The sequence below is a fragment of the Poecilia mexicana genome, unplaced genomic scaffold (genome assembly GCF_051168715.1).
Source record: "Poecilia mexicana isolate PSO_F unplaced genomic scaffold, ASM5116871v1 scaffold_6, whole genome shotgun sequence".
Classification (NCBI taxonomy): Eukaryota; Metazoa; Chordata; class Actinopteri; order Cyprinodontiformes; family Poeciliidae; genus Poecilia; species Poecilia mexicana.
Genome location: NW_028263375.1, coordinates 29,654,142 through 29,667,683, shown reverse-complemented (window position 1 = coordinate 29,667,683; position 13,542 = coordinate 29,654,142). Strand labels below are relative to the sequence as shown.

Here is a 13,542-nt window from a genome sequence, read left to right as displayed (position 1 = left end):
CTTCCCTCTCCCCAGCCACTTCTTCCAGCTCTTCCGGGGGAATCCCAAGGGGTTCCCAGGCCAGCCAAGAAACATAGTCCCTCCAGCGTGTCCTGGGTCTTCCCTGGGGCCTCCTCCCGGTGGGACATGCCCGGGACACGTCACCAGGGAGACGTCCAGGAGGCATCCTGTCCAGATGCCCGAGCCACCTCAACTGGCTCCTCTTGATGTGAAGGAGCAGCTGCTCTACTCTGAGTCAGTGGCTCTACTACGAGTCCATCCTGGATCACTGAGCTTCTCACCCTATCTCTAAGGGAGAGCCCAGCCACCCTATGGAGGAAACCCATTTTGGCCGCTTGTATCCATGACCTCGTTCTTTCAGTCATGACCCAAAGTTCATGACCATAAATGAGGGTGGGAACGTAGATCGACCGGTAAATCGAGAGCTTTGCTTTTTGGCTCAGCTCTCTCTCCATCACGACAGACTGGTACAGCGCCCGCTTCACTGCAGACGCTGCACAAATCTGCCTGTCGATCTCCCACTCCCTTCTTCCCTCATTTATGTTGTTTGCATCCACAGTCAGCTTTTTAATTTTCTATTAGGTCAGATTCCTTTTTACACTTTGTTGCATAACTTCTAAGGCAGAAGTATAAGCCAATCATATCCACGCAATCTTTAATTTGTATTTATTTATTTTTAGAAATAGCATTTTCTGTACACTGCACTGTGCATTCAGCAACATTAGAAAGCATTAATTCCCTCTTTAATTTTTCCGTAAGAGAGACAAAATAGCATAACGCAGCTTCAGTTATCAAAATCCTATTTACACGTAAAAGCAGAGTTCAGTTGTGAAAAAAGGGGAAGACATGATTTCTCCCAAATATATATACATCTATATGTACCCATGTATATATAGATATATATACATAGTCCATTTGAAATGGTCTTGATCTTCATTCATTGTCCATGCGGAGTCGTCAGCCAATCAGTCGTCCAGGCCGGGGGTTTCTCCTTGCTGTATCCTGGAGGCTATTCTAATGGCTTCTTCCAGAGAAGGCTGATCGCTCAGCTACAAGGGAGAAAAAGAAAAAAGGAATAAGTCACTCACTTTAATTAATAACCATTTAACTAATCGCTCCTAAAGATGCATCTTTTACTCCACTGTAAAGCGCAGTCACATGGTGAAACTGGCAGACAAAAGGAAGCTGGTTCTAATTAGCATACCCCAAAGGGAACAAGGTGTTAATTAAAGAACAAAAGTTTTCAAAAGAAACAAGTCATCAGACCTGCCTGCTTTGATCTAAGTCAAGCTGCCACCCCGTGACCTTTAACTAGTTACTTTAACTAGTAACTAGTTACATTAAATTGAGTAACGTTTTAGGGGGGTAAAAGGACTTTAAGGAGTAGTCTTACTGCTTTTTACTTGAGTAATTGTATAATGAAGTATTGCTGCTCTCATTTGAGTAAAATTCCTGAATACACTGGACATTGTGAATAACTTCACAGTCTTTTCAGATTTCACTTCATTAAATATTTGTTGCAAGTTTTCTGCATGAGGTGTGACCTCACTGCTGCCCCCCAGTGGACGGACTCTGTTTCTTATCAAAGAGAATTAAAAAAATATGAACATTAAGAAGTAGACTTCCAGGAAGTGACTCAAGTAAGAGTCAAACAGTTTTTGGTAACAAGTCGACTTATGTATAAAGTACCTGATCAAAACATCAATTATTTAATATTTAAAAATTACATCATCAGACGGACAAAAATATAAAGTTATCTGAACATTTTCTGGTATTTTAAGGACCAAAATTAAAATAATTTGAATAAATAGCATCATTACTAAAACAACAAAACAAAGTCAGGCAAAAGAAAAATGTTTCTAGATCATTTTTAAAAAATATAAACCTTTAACACAATCAGCAGGTGTGTGTCTCTGTCTGGTGAACATTTGGCTAGAGCTGCCATGTTCTTCTTTATTACGATGCAAGACTAAAAGAAGTTCTGTCCCAGTGGTTTGACTAAAACCACTGAGAAGTAGTCACAAAATCCATAAAGTAATGTGAACTTTGACCTCTTTTGAACTCTGTGTCTGGTTGAATCTGTCTTTTTTTTTTTCCCCCAGACTGGGAACCAAGAGTCTCTCCAGCCTCTGCAAACGGTTTGAATTTGACCAGAAAGTGGCAAATTTGGACAAACTCAGCAATGGCCACTGCAGGCAAGCCGCCATGCTGTTGTCACAATTATCACTGAAGTGCTGGAATGTTTCCTCGACTTTGTCACAATCTCCAGAATGTCCCTGAATATCCGGGATGCTTCTGCAGCCTCGCCGTAGGGAAACAAACACTCCACGTTTTCAGAAACTATCACACAAACAAAATATGACATTTTGCATCTTCCTTGATCCGTAGGGCTGAAGTTGATTATGTGATGCTGTCGTTGTTGCAAAATGATATTTTAATTTTTATGTGTGTAGAAAGATAAAAGAAACGGTGTGATCTTTTGTTTCTAGAAATCCATCTGCGTCTCATTACTTTATATCAGGACGAACCAAAAACAGCTGAGTTATTACAGCACTTTTTTTTTTAATATTTAAAATTGTTGGAAAGATTTCAGTTTCCAGATTGACTTTCTTTGCTATATTGCACATACATATATTTTTAATTTAAACAAATAAAATCTTTTTTTTAGGCTGCTGTTGATACCAACACAATCTGGCATTTCTAACAGGACAAACATGGACACATCTAGTTTATATCTGCCAAATAATGATTTCCATTCTGATTATTAATATTTTTTAAGAAAAATTTTGTTCACGGACACATCATAATCCATTTTATTAATGCACTTGGTTGTAACTGGTTTTTATTTATTGTTTTTGGATGTTTAGTGTTATTGTGGAGAGTTAAAATATCTTCTAGTTGTTAAATGTTCAGAAGTGCATAATTGTCTAGGTTATTACCCGGTTAGTTGTCTGGACTAGTGCTGGTTTACCAACCTGAACGGCGATGTGAGTGCCATTGGGCGTGGCCAGTAACGTGACGGGATGGAGATCCTCTTGGTCTTGGTAGTTTGCTTCCTCCACAGTTTGAAATGATGCCATGTCAGGTGTCATGATGGCCACCTGAGGGCGACAAAAACACGCTTTACCAATGCAGCAGTAAATTATTCCTACAGTCAACACTGCTAGCACAGATGTTACATACAGCAACTCCATTTTTTTTCTTTTGTTTGTTTGTTTTCCACATTTTGTCCACATTATAATCACAAATGATCAAATAGTTGTGAATGGGAGTCGTCAAACTTTTTTTTTTAAAAGAAATTAAGTTTGAAAACTGACCTGACACTAACATTTACTATTTCTTGAAGATATGTTTAAAAGTAAAGAGTTCAGCCACTGAAAAATGACAGTCTTTGTGAATCATTTCCAGGTGACTCACAAAGAAAAAAAGCAGAGAAACAAACACACGTCAAAACGTTGGAGCCTCCATATTGTTTACCTGTTCGTCCGAGCCGTCGGTTGCCACCATGGTAACCGCGTGTGCGCCTTGCGTCGCCAGTTCATGCGCTGGGATTGTTATGGTGGTGCCTTCTTGGGTTACCATGGTGATTGTGCCACCCATAGCTTGCAGGTCTGCTTCAGAGATGCTGACCTGATACGAAGCAAAAGACAGAAATCTACAGATTTCAGCAGTTTCAGAACAGATGAAGAGTTGCTGAAACATTTTACTGGAACTGTGAAAAGTATTCACTTCCCCTCGGATTTTTATATCTGGCAAATAATGACGCCGATGACTCCTTTATTGCTTTGGCAAATAATTAAATCCAAATCCAACAGCATACCTGTTGCGTTCCATCTTCCTGCGTTACCAAAGCGACCTGCGGCTGACCGGACATGTCCGAGGAGTCCACTGGGACCGGCTCCGAGTCGTCCGTGTCCACCACGGCCGGTGTGTAGCTCACGTTTGGGTCGTCGATGGCGTCTGAAACAAGTCAGTTGGTTAATTAATTTCTACCGCCGATGACTAAAATAAATAAATAAATAAAATAAAAGGAAAGGTGCAGCTGGTGACACGGACCTGCCGGTGGCTCGAAGTAGGCCTCCTGCTCCTCCTCGATGGGCTCGGAGTCGTTGTGCGTGGTCCGTTTGTGCATGGCGAGCGTGGAGATCTGCTTGTACGTCTTCCCACAGTGGTTGCAGTTGTAGGGCTTGCAGGGCGTGTGAACCACATGATGCTTGTACAGGCTGGAGTATTCGGTGAAACGCTTTTCACACCCGGGCACTGTGCAAACGTACGGCTTCTCTCCTGGAGAACAAAGCAAGACGGTCAGCGGGAATGTTTCAGATCATGAATTGGAACATGCAGATCCACCTGTGTGTGTGTGTGTGTGGGTGTGTGTGTGTGGACTAGGGGTTGCACCAATTAGTCGACTAGTCGACTCGTCGATTCTTTTCTCTGCACTGACTTTTTTCTGGGCCAGTCGACTAGTCGCAATTACATGACTAAACAGATTTTTCCCAGAAAATGAAAGAAGGTGGACTAGGTGAGTTCGTCAGAAAGCTCAAATTGTATAAAAATGTAAATAATTTAATAATTACAAACTGTAAATTACAACATAGGCTACCGCAATAGGGGCGTTGCGCGGCGCGGTGGTTAGCGCGGCGCCCCGCATACAGAGACTTTAGCCCACGGTAATCAGGAGTCCGACTCCCGTCCTCCATTCGCTGGGCCCAGGCCTCTCTCCGCTCTCTCTGCCCCCTTACAGTCAGATCGTTGTCAAATAAACTAGTGCCGAAAAAATCCTTAAAAAAATAAATAAATAAAAAAGACTACCGGAGTAATGTGTTACAAGGCGTCATGATGTCAGGCTTTTTTATCCATCCAACTGATCAGGGTCACCCTGCGTATTGAAGCTTTTAACCTGGCAGCTTTACGCTCTTATAAAGATATGGTTTAACTACATCTGGAAACTAAGTCCAAGCTTCATCCTGAGGATCTGATAGAGGTGATCTCGGCCGCCGTCTGCATGTCGGTTCAGAGAGCAGCTGCTGAGTCAGCAGAGCCTCCTGCTGCGCATCGGGCGGAGGAGCAGCAGGAGGTTTCGTTAAATTCAACTGTAACCAAACGGGATCCGTTCATAATAAGTTTGGTTTGTGATGTTCCAAAAGCACCATTGTGGTCAGTGTGATCATTTGACTCCTATACGAGTAACTATCCAGAGATCATCAGCATCAGCCGGTGTTTGGAAAAAAACAAAAAAAAAAAAGTCATACCCGACTTTGTACAACGAACTTTTCTCCCTGCTCACGAAGAATGATCTGTTTATTGCTCTTTTAATTCTCCATAATAGACTTAGTAAAAGCAGGAGAAGGGGAGTGTGTGTGGGGGGGTGGGGGGGAGGGTCCATACTTGCCGTGAAAATAGCTGATAACGCCTCCAAGTAGTTGTGAAGGGTTTTTGCGCTTACGTCACTATGACGTCACCGCGACTAGTCGACATCGACTCGACTATTATCATGATGTAGTCGACCTTACAAAATATGTAGTCGTTCAACCCCTAGTGTGGACACACACCTGTGTGGATCCTCATGTGGTTCTTGTAGTTGGTGGCGCTGGCGAAGGAGCGGCCACAGCTGGGCTCGGAGCAGTAGTACGGCCGCTCCCCTGTGTGCGTCCGGATGTGAACTTTGCGGATGTTGGACGTGGTGAAGGAGCGGCCGCAGCCCTCCACCGGGCACTTGAAGGGCTTCTCCCCTGAAAACCACAGAAGAAAGAGATAACCGTTACGTGACGAGTTACGTCTCCGTTCTGTACGAAAGGTTTCTAAACCTGGAAGAAAAAAGCCTTGAAGGAAGTAGAAATTTATATTAAAAAAAAAAGTTTTTATTAGTCCAACATTTCTGGCTGCTGAAAGCTTTTTATATTTCAAAATGGCCACGGATTATGAGGCACCATTTGTATAAGAGTAAGAGTTATTTAGTCTGTGGTAAAAGAAAGAAAAAGGGGTTCAGTTTTCAAAAAGATTTTCACCAGAGGGTTCATTCATTTATAAACATCACAGTTTCAAATGAAATGTTTAGCCAGTAAGCTAAATATTTAGATTGTGAGCTAAATATTTAATTTCAAAGTATTTAAGTATTTTGTTAATATACATTTATTTTTTAAAGTGTAACTCTGTGAAGGAAACCCTGCAGCACAGAGGCATCAGGTTCATCACAGAGGCCATGTGTTCTCCCTCCAGCATGCTGAGTGCTGTGGAACATTAACAAACCCCTCATGCTGTTCCATCCAGTCTTTGCTGGTCTTGTTATTTTAAAAAAAGCCGTTGTATGTGACCAAAGGCTGTCAGTTCGGGATAAAATGTGATTGTTCGTATCACACACAATCCTCTGAAAGGATTCTTTGTTGTGAAGGCTGGAAGGCAGAAGCATCAGTTATCAGAAGCTAATTTAATTCCCTCCAAAAGAAACTGAGCAAATCTGAAGTAGACGATTTTGACCTCGTCCAAATGTCCTGGAGCGCTGTTCAGCCAGTTAGAAGCTAATGAAAAAGTACCTGATTTTTATGTTTCTGATCAGTGAACCCACCGATAACAACACTCTTGGTGGCAGATACGGTTACAGAGTGAAGAAAACTCAAAAGTTCCTTCCAGATTACCGCTTCGTCCCGTGACGTACATGTGCTTTTTTACACCTGAAAGCTTCTGACTGATTGATCCACTCGCAGTCTCAACCCTCCACTCTTCTTCTGATGAGGTGTTACGAAGCAAAGATGGCGGCCGCAGCACAGCGATGGTGGAGGGATTGCATCACCCTTCAGTATCAGTGCTGATCAGCCGAATCTGACACAGATAACTTGCCGAGGACTGGGAACAATGACTGTCCTTGTATTTAAAGGAGCATGCATAAACAGATTATCCTTGAGGGAAATCCCTCACAGGGGAAGAGAAGCTGTGAGTCCCTTTGATTCAGCAAACCCAGCAACATTATCTGAATGCTAACATGGTCTTGTGTGATCCCTAAAGGTCATTCTGGGTAAATACAACCTAAACAAACCCTTGTGTCTCTCACTAGGGGGAGGAGAAATGACTTATGGTCTTTTACCAAAGACAAAAGAGAAATCCTACAATGGCTAAAATCTGACGCCAATGCATGTTAGTTTACATTTCGTAAAGAGGGAAGCTGATCTCAGTGTCTTCTTCTGAGGTTTTCATGGCGTTTCCTTCAGTGGTTTGAACAGAAACAAAATAGATCAGGCTCAGTTTATTGTATTCTACTGGATCTGTCTGAAGCTATTTTACTGCAGCGACAGACACTGAGCTTGAACTGACACACATCTGCTGCGTTTAACCCATTTGCAGCAAGATAACTGGTGCTCCATGCTAGTAGACCTAACTGACAATATTTCTGCTAAAACTTTAAATATGAGCTATATTTTCTCTACTTTTACACTTATTTTAAAATAGTAAAACCCTATACCAAAGCTGTTTTATGTTGCAGATAAATAATAACTGTCAGGTCAATGCAGGAAGGCTAGAAACAAATATTTCAGATGGAATAAAATTTTGTGTTGGCAGGTCAAACATTTCAATAACCAGAGATCAGAAAATGACATAAATTCTATTAAAATAAGAATTATTATTATTCTTGTTCTACGAGGTTCTGATTCTGTACCTGTGTGAGTCCTTGTGTGTTTCTGAAGGTCTCCAGAGGTTTTAAAGGACTTGCAGCAGTTCATCTCCTGACATCTGTATGGCTTTTCCCCTGTATGCGTCCGCGAGTGACTCTTCAGTCCGTAACCTTAAATTTCCACAGAGACAGTTAGGGAAGTTTTTTTCCAGTGAATTCTTCATCTGTTTGCAACAGCTGAAAAACACTCCATTACAAATGCTTAGTTCATATTGCAATACACAAAACTAAAACAAACATTGATAAATTAAAAAATAAATATAAAATAAATCAAAAAGAATGTAAAAAAGTAATAAAATTTAATCAGCCACCAGTTGCAAACTTCTTTCCGCAGCCCCGATATTCGCAGACGTAAGGTTTATCACCAGTGTGTGAGCGCTCGTGGACCTGCAGGATGTCGACAGAAAACTCTTTAAAACAAAATGGCTGACAGACAAATGCACTTTTCCACAACACGCTGCAAGAATATAGCCTTTTAAAATTGTAACATCTAGAAGCGAGAAAATTTTTTGGTATTAAAATTAATTTGTATCCAGTGAAACGCAGGAGTGAAGCGAACCTTGAGGTGGTGGGCGGTGGTGTAGAGCTTTCCACAGCCTTCGTATTCGCAGCGGAAAGATTTTTCTCCAACGTTTGTCACTCTTGGTTGCCTGTTGTCTTGACCCTGCAGCACAATCTGAAGACGTGACGCGCAAATCAGAAAATGGAAATCGAACTTCAACCAAGAGGTGAACAGAAAGAAAAACACAAAGTTACTCTACCCTCATGTGGACACCGCTGTCTGTTTCCAATCTGCCAAACGACCCCAAGGGGTTTTCCACGTTCTCCACCTAAAGGAGAACAACAGGACATTCACATATATTTCATGCTTTTTCTTTAAATACATGAACGCAAAGAAAGTTAACGGAAGGAAACAACGCAGAGAAAGAATGCTGCGTTGGGTAAACTGCAGCCACAGCAGTAGCATGAGACGGTCCGTCACCTTGGTGCCGTAGTGTTCGAGCACACTGATGGTTTCTGGGTCGATGGCCGTGGCCTCGGCCTGCAGGTCTGCGATGGTGCCGTCAGCCTGGATGGCCAGGATGGTGTTGGGCTGAGGCATGTGCACCGTGTGCTGGATGTAGGCGGTGCTTCCATCCTCTAGCTGGACCTCCTGCAAGCCACTCTGGTCATACGTTTCTACACAGAGACAGGAGGCAGGGTAGGATAAACACCAGTTTTCCAGTACTGGGTACCACCAACTAAAAAGTTAGCTGTGCTAACCCTTAAGCATTAATCATTAACGTTAGCTGACTGCTAAAGTAAAAGACCAACATGGTACATACCAGAAAATAATGTTAAAGAGCAACACCAACACAGTATTTAATCAAGCTAATGCTTAAGCTCAATACCAACACAGTATTTGGACACCTGAGAAAAAATGTTTTAGGGTAAGCTAACTGTGCTAAACTTTTTCAAAGTTAGCAAAAGGGCTTAGGCGCTACATAACAAATTAGCTCCACTATTAGCATGTTAGCGGAAGTGTGCCCACCACTGTACAACAAAATATCTCAGAAGCAGTTAAGGTTGTTTAGGGATTTTTGAAAAAGATGAGACTCTTTCCCTGTCATAGAAGCCCTGGTTCTACGGTACCAGATGACTGAACACTCTTGCTACAACTCATCCCAGGAAGAAAACTGCTGTTTTTCAAGCTTTCTACTGACGTCCACACAAAGAGCAGTGTTTACCTTTGGGTGTGTGAATGTAGGCAGTTGTTCCATCTTCTAACTGGACAGCCTGGCCGTCTTCCAGCTGTAAACTCTCTCCTCCTGCAGCACACATTTAGACGACCGTCACTTCCACCATTTTAGTGATTCCATTGTTCCACAGCAGACACACTACTACATGTCTACTACACACCAAAACAACATCAACCTTATATAATAAAGCACAGTAGTGAACTATCCATTCAGAAGTCAGGGTTTATACTGTACCTGTTTTAGGCATGGACACATGGTGGACGTAGGCAGCTGAGCCGTCCTCCAGCTGGATCACCTGACCGTCCATGATCTGTCCATCAGAGAAGGATGCTTTGGACTCATGCTGGATGTACGCAGTGGAACCGTCTGCAAGAGTGACAGCCTGCAGGCTCACTGTGTCCATGTTCTCCATCTGATCACCATCTGGGAAGTTAGTTTGTAAGTTAAGAGTTGTCTTTGTCTTCTACGATGTAAATGGACTATCTTCTGTTCTTATAGCTTCTGAAAATGTTTTTAGAGGGTTTCCTTTACTGTTATTATAGCAGTTTATGGTACAAGCATCAACCTACAAACAGTCTGGGAGCTCACCTGCCACTGTCACAGCCTCCGTCAGACAGAGCGTGACCGGCTGCCCGTCTGCATCGTGAAACTCGGACATTCCCTGGGAGTCCCGGTTGATCTGGGCCAAGAGCATGCTGCAGCTGGTGGGGCGAAAAACGGAGACGATTTAACCCCGGCGCCCACAAGTCAGCAAACACCAGCACTGAAACTCCACCAAAAATCTGAGCAAGCGAGCCGTCTTTAAAACCTCAGTTTATCAGATATCAGCAATATTTGGATCGTGAAATATAAAACTAAATTAGTCTGGCCTGGTTTATGTAGTTTGACGTATGTGTCGGAGCCAATTCAGACATATTCATCTGCAGAGTTTAAAGACGCAGTAAGGTTGGGCAACAGCACTTAATAATGAAATCTCCTGAATTGTTTTTTTTTATTTTTTTATTTCGTGTTCCTGGGAACAAAGGCATCAGAAGATCTCACTTAGATAAACAAACCATCTGATCAGTAAACCACAACAACACGATTCACTTCCTGAGAGCTTCCAGGAAGATCAACCTGCCACAACATCTGCTGGTGACCTTCCATTGCTGCTCCACTCAATATTTTTTATACAATTAAAAATATTTATTCCAAAGTATTTTTCTCGTCCAGTCTGTACGTGGTATTCATTTTATGTTTACAGTTATCTTCCTGTTCACTAAATATGTTGGCATATTAAAATATAGGCTGTGTGAGATGGAAATGCATGTGATATTTCAGATTTTTTAGATATTATGAGAGCTGTTTTTCTTTCTTTTAAGCTAGTGCAATGAACATTTTGTTGTACACCTATACAACAACCATTAAGAGGAATCTTGAATCTTTTTTATTACCCATTTCTGTTATAAATGTCTAAAAACACCCTTATCCTTTACCCATCTGGTTAGTGCATTGCTTTTCATGGCGCATAATTCTAACAAACCTCTAAGACCTTCACAGAACAACTGTATTTAAATGTATTAGTGCTTAAATTAAACACGCATGGATTATATTCCTGGGGGTATCAAAGTACAGACAGCTGAAAACTAATAAACATCACTTTTTAAGATCTTTATTTAAAAAAAAAATAAAACTAAAGGATATTAAAGGACTATAGGTAATTTATGCTGTACTATTTCATAACTCACATTGAGGCCGTTATGTGCCAAAATGTTAAGTTCAAGGAGTATGAGTATTTATTTGTTATGCACAAATTAAATGACTGATTTCTATGTCAGGGAATATGTTATTACAATTCTTTTAAATTAAAAATCTGCTGTCAGCAAACGTTACTCAACAGTGTTTGGCATTTAATTAACTTTTACCAAAACTTAAGACATTCAACAAGGCTTTGCGTCACAAAACAAGAACGTAAATAGCCATGGGCTCGCTTCTGTTTTTTTATTCTGGGAAAAAATGACCCCTTGGTGCAGTGAGGGAATGGTTCTTGAGAAACTAACAGTGGGAAACGTAGCTGCTAAAAGTAACATAACCTGGGACAAGTGGGGGGAAATGTAACGGGGCCACATAATCAGCCAGTTACCCCTGTTGTGTTTTTGGCGCTTGTTGGTTTACAGCTCTTTCAGCTGGTTAGCTACAGCTATGACTTGCATTATTTTCCCCTTTTAATTACACATTATACAAAACAAAATGTTAGAATGAGTCCACTTCGGGAGATGTCGGTCGAATACTAAAAGTGGCCAACTATGCTAAAAATTCAAACACTTCCCTGCTCCACCCGTAGGACCGATATGTCAAACGAGGTAAGCTAACTAGTTAGCTGTCGAGCTAACGACGCAGCTAAGTACGCCAAGCGCTGCTGACACGACTTTTTTCTAGCGGCGGAGAGCAAATGTTTCCTGAAAGCTGTGGTCGATACGATCGCTTTTGTTATTCTGAGCTACTTCGTGATGTCTAAACAGACAATGTGTGGCAGATAGAGCCAAGCTAGCTCTCCCTAATAAGCTTCCAGCCTAGTTTAACCAACTAGCTACAGAGACGGAAACAAGACCCAGGAATCCATGAGCTAATTAATGATATAAGCATTTTTGCTCGCTACATTTCTATTCGTTTTTTTTCAATTTCAAAGTATTTCTTCCAATTCCTGTCGACTCCCATCCCACAGCCTGTCACTCCCACTAGCAACAGCGATGGCTGTGGGAATAATGCACACTGGGTAAAAACCAATTTATATACTAACCTCTGAAAATTTCCAACAATTCCTCCTGTTCGACCACCATGCAACAGTGCAGGAAACGACCAGCGACGTTCACAAACCAGGAACATGTATGACCCATTGTTGTCCCGCCTATTCTTCTACCATGGGATATGACTGGTTATTTTTTTGTGAAGTAAATTCCTATTGGTCCTACAAGGCGCCGCTCAGCCTCGGGAGTAGTCATTCAGCCTCCCGGGCCCCTAGCAGGCGCCATTCCGCGCCGGTTTTCGTATTGTCTCAAGCTTTCCAGTTTCACTGCGCCCTGCCGTCGCGGAAAATAAATATTTAAGCTTTCAAACGAGATTACGGAAAGCCAACTCTGTGGATTCCTAGCTACGGTGCGCCGCAAACTGCACTTAAAATGCTGCTTTTGCCGCATAAACATGGACGTGTGCGCAGGTTTATCGGCATCCATGTTGAAAACAAGGTCGTGTGGGAAAAAAGGGGGAATATGGGCAATGCAGTGAAATGAGACTCGGTGGAATAATATGTCCATGGATTTGAAACACGGCAATATAGAGAAAAGATACATTACATGAACGGTAACAGGGATTTAAACAACTAAAGCACCCATAAACTGTGGTCAAGCAAGAGTAGAACTACTTCAACAATTTCATTTTTCTCAAGTAAAAGTAGAATTTTTGCAGAACATCTGTTTTAATATTTAAAAATAATGCCATCAGAAAGGCCAAGATGCAGATTTCTGCCCAGGGCCCTCTTGAAAATGAGATCTAGACCTCAATGGGGTTTTACCTTGTTAAATAAAGGAAATAATAAATCATTTTTAAAGAGTATGGTAATCTGAAGACTAAAGTAAAAAAAAAAAATAAAAAATAAAGAAATTCAAAGAAATACCATAACTACAAAATAACAAACCAAATATTAGATCATATGTATGTTAGAACAGGATAAAATACTACCAGTGAAAATATTTTCTTGTAATGCCCTTCACAAACAACAGCTGTAATAAAGGGCTGTACAGATAAAATGCAAACATTTAAAATATGGATGGAACAAAAGAATTGACTCAAAAAAAAACAAGATCAAGAAAAAGCTAAAACAGAAGTAAAACTAAAAGTCTCAAGGTGTTTCAAAAGCCATAAAAATGCATTTTAAAGAGGGTTTTAAAAGGGGCACTTCTTTAATGCAATGGGAAATTGTTGAGAAATTTGGGAACTATAGCAACTGGAAACTATCTGGTTTAAGTGGTCCAATATCAGTGGATGGCTTACATCCACACCATCACGTCTGTTGTTTTGTCATTGAAATTTTCTTAAATTTCAATGACAAAACAACAGACGTTTTAAAGCCTGGATGGCCGTAAGCTTACGGCCATCCAG

General features: G+C 41.4%; 1 protein-coding gene across 1 annotated transcript; it reads right to left on the bottom strand.

The window, feature by feature from the left end:
- Positions 1–654: 654 nt before the first annotated feature.
- On the bottom strand, positions 655–12,308 carry znf143b (zinc finger protein 143b). Its single transcript, XM_014995683.2, has 15 exons — positions 12,185–12,308; positions 9,994–10,106; positions 9,640–9,828; positions 9,394–9,474; positions 8,649–8,845; positions 8,428–8,496; positions 8,226–8,342; positions 7,978–8,053; positions 7,652–7,777; positions 5,553–5,732; positions 4,057–4,284; positions 3,821–3,960; positions 3,478–3,630; positions 2,976–3,101; positions 655–1,049 (listed from the first exon to the last, which is right to left on the bottom strand). The coding sequence occupies exons 1-15, from the start codon at positions 12,268–12,270 to the stop codon at positions 966–968; spliced, it is 1,965 nt and encodes a 654-aa protein (XP_014851169.1). The 5' UTR covers positions 12,271–12,308; the 3' UTR covers positions 655–965.
- Positions 12,309–13,542: the final 1,234 nt, after the last annotated feature.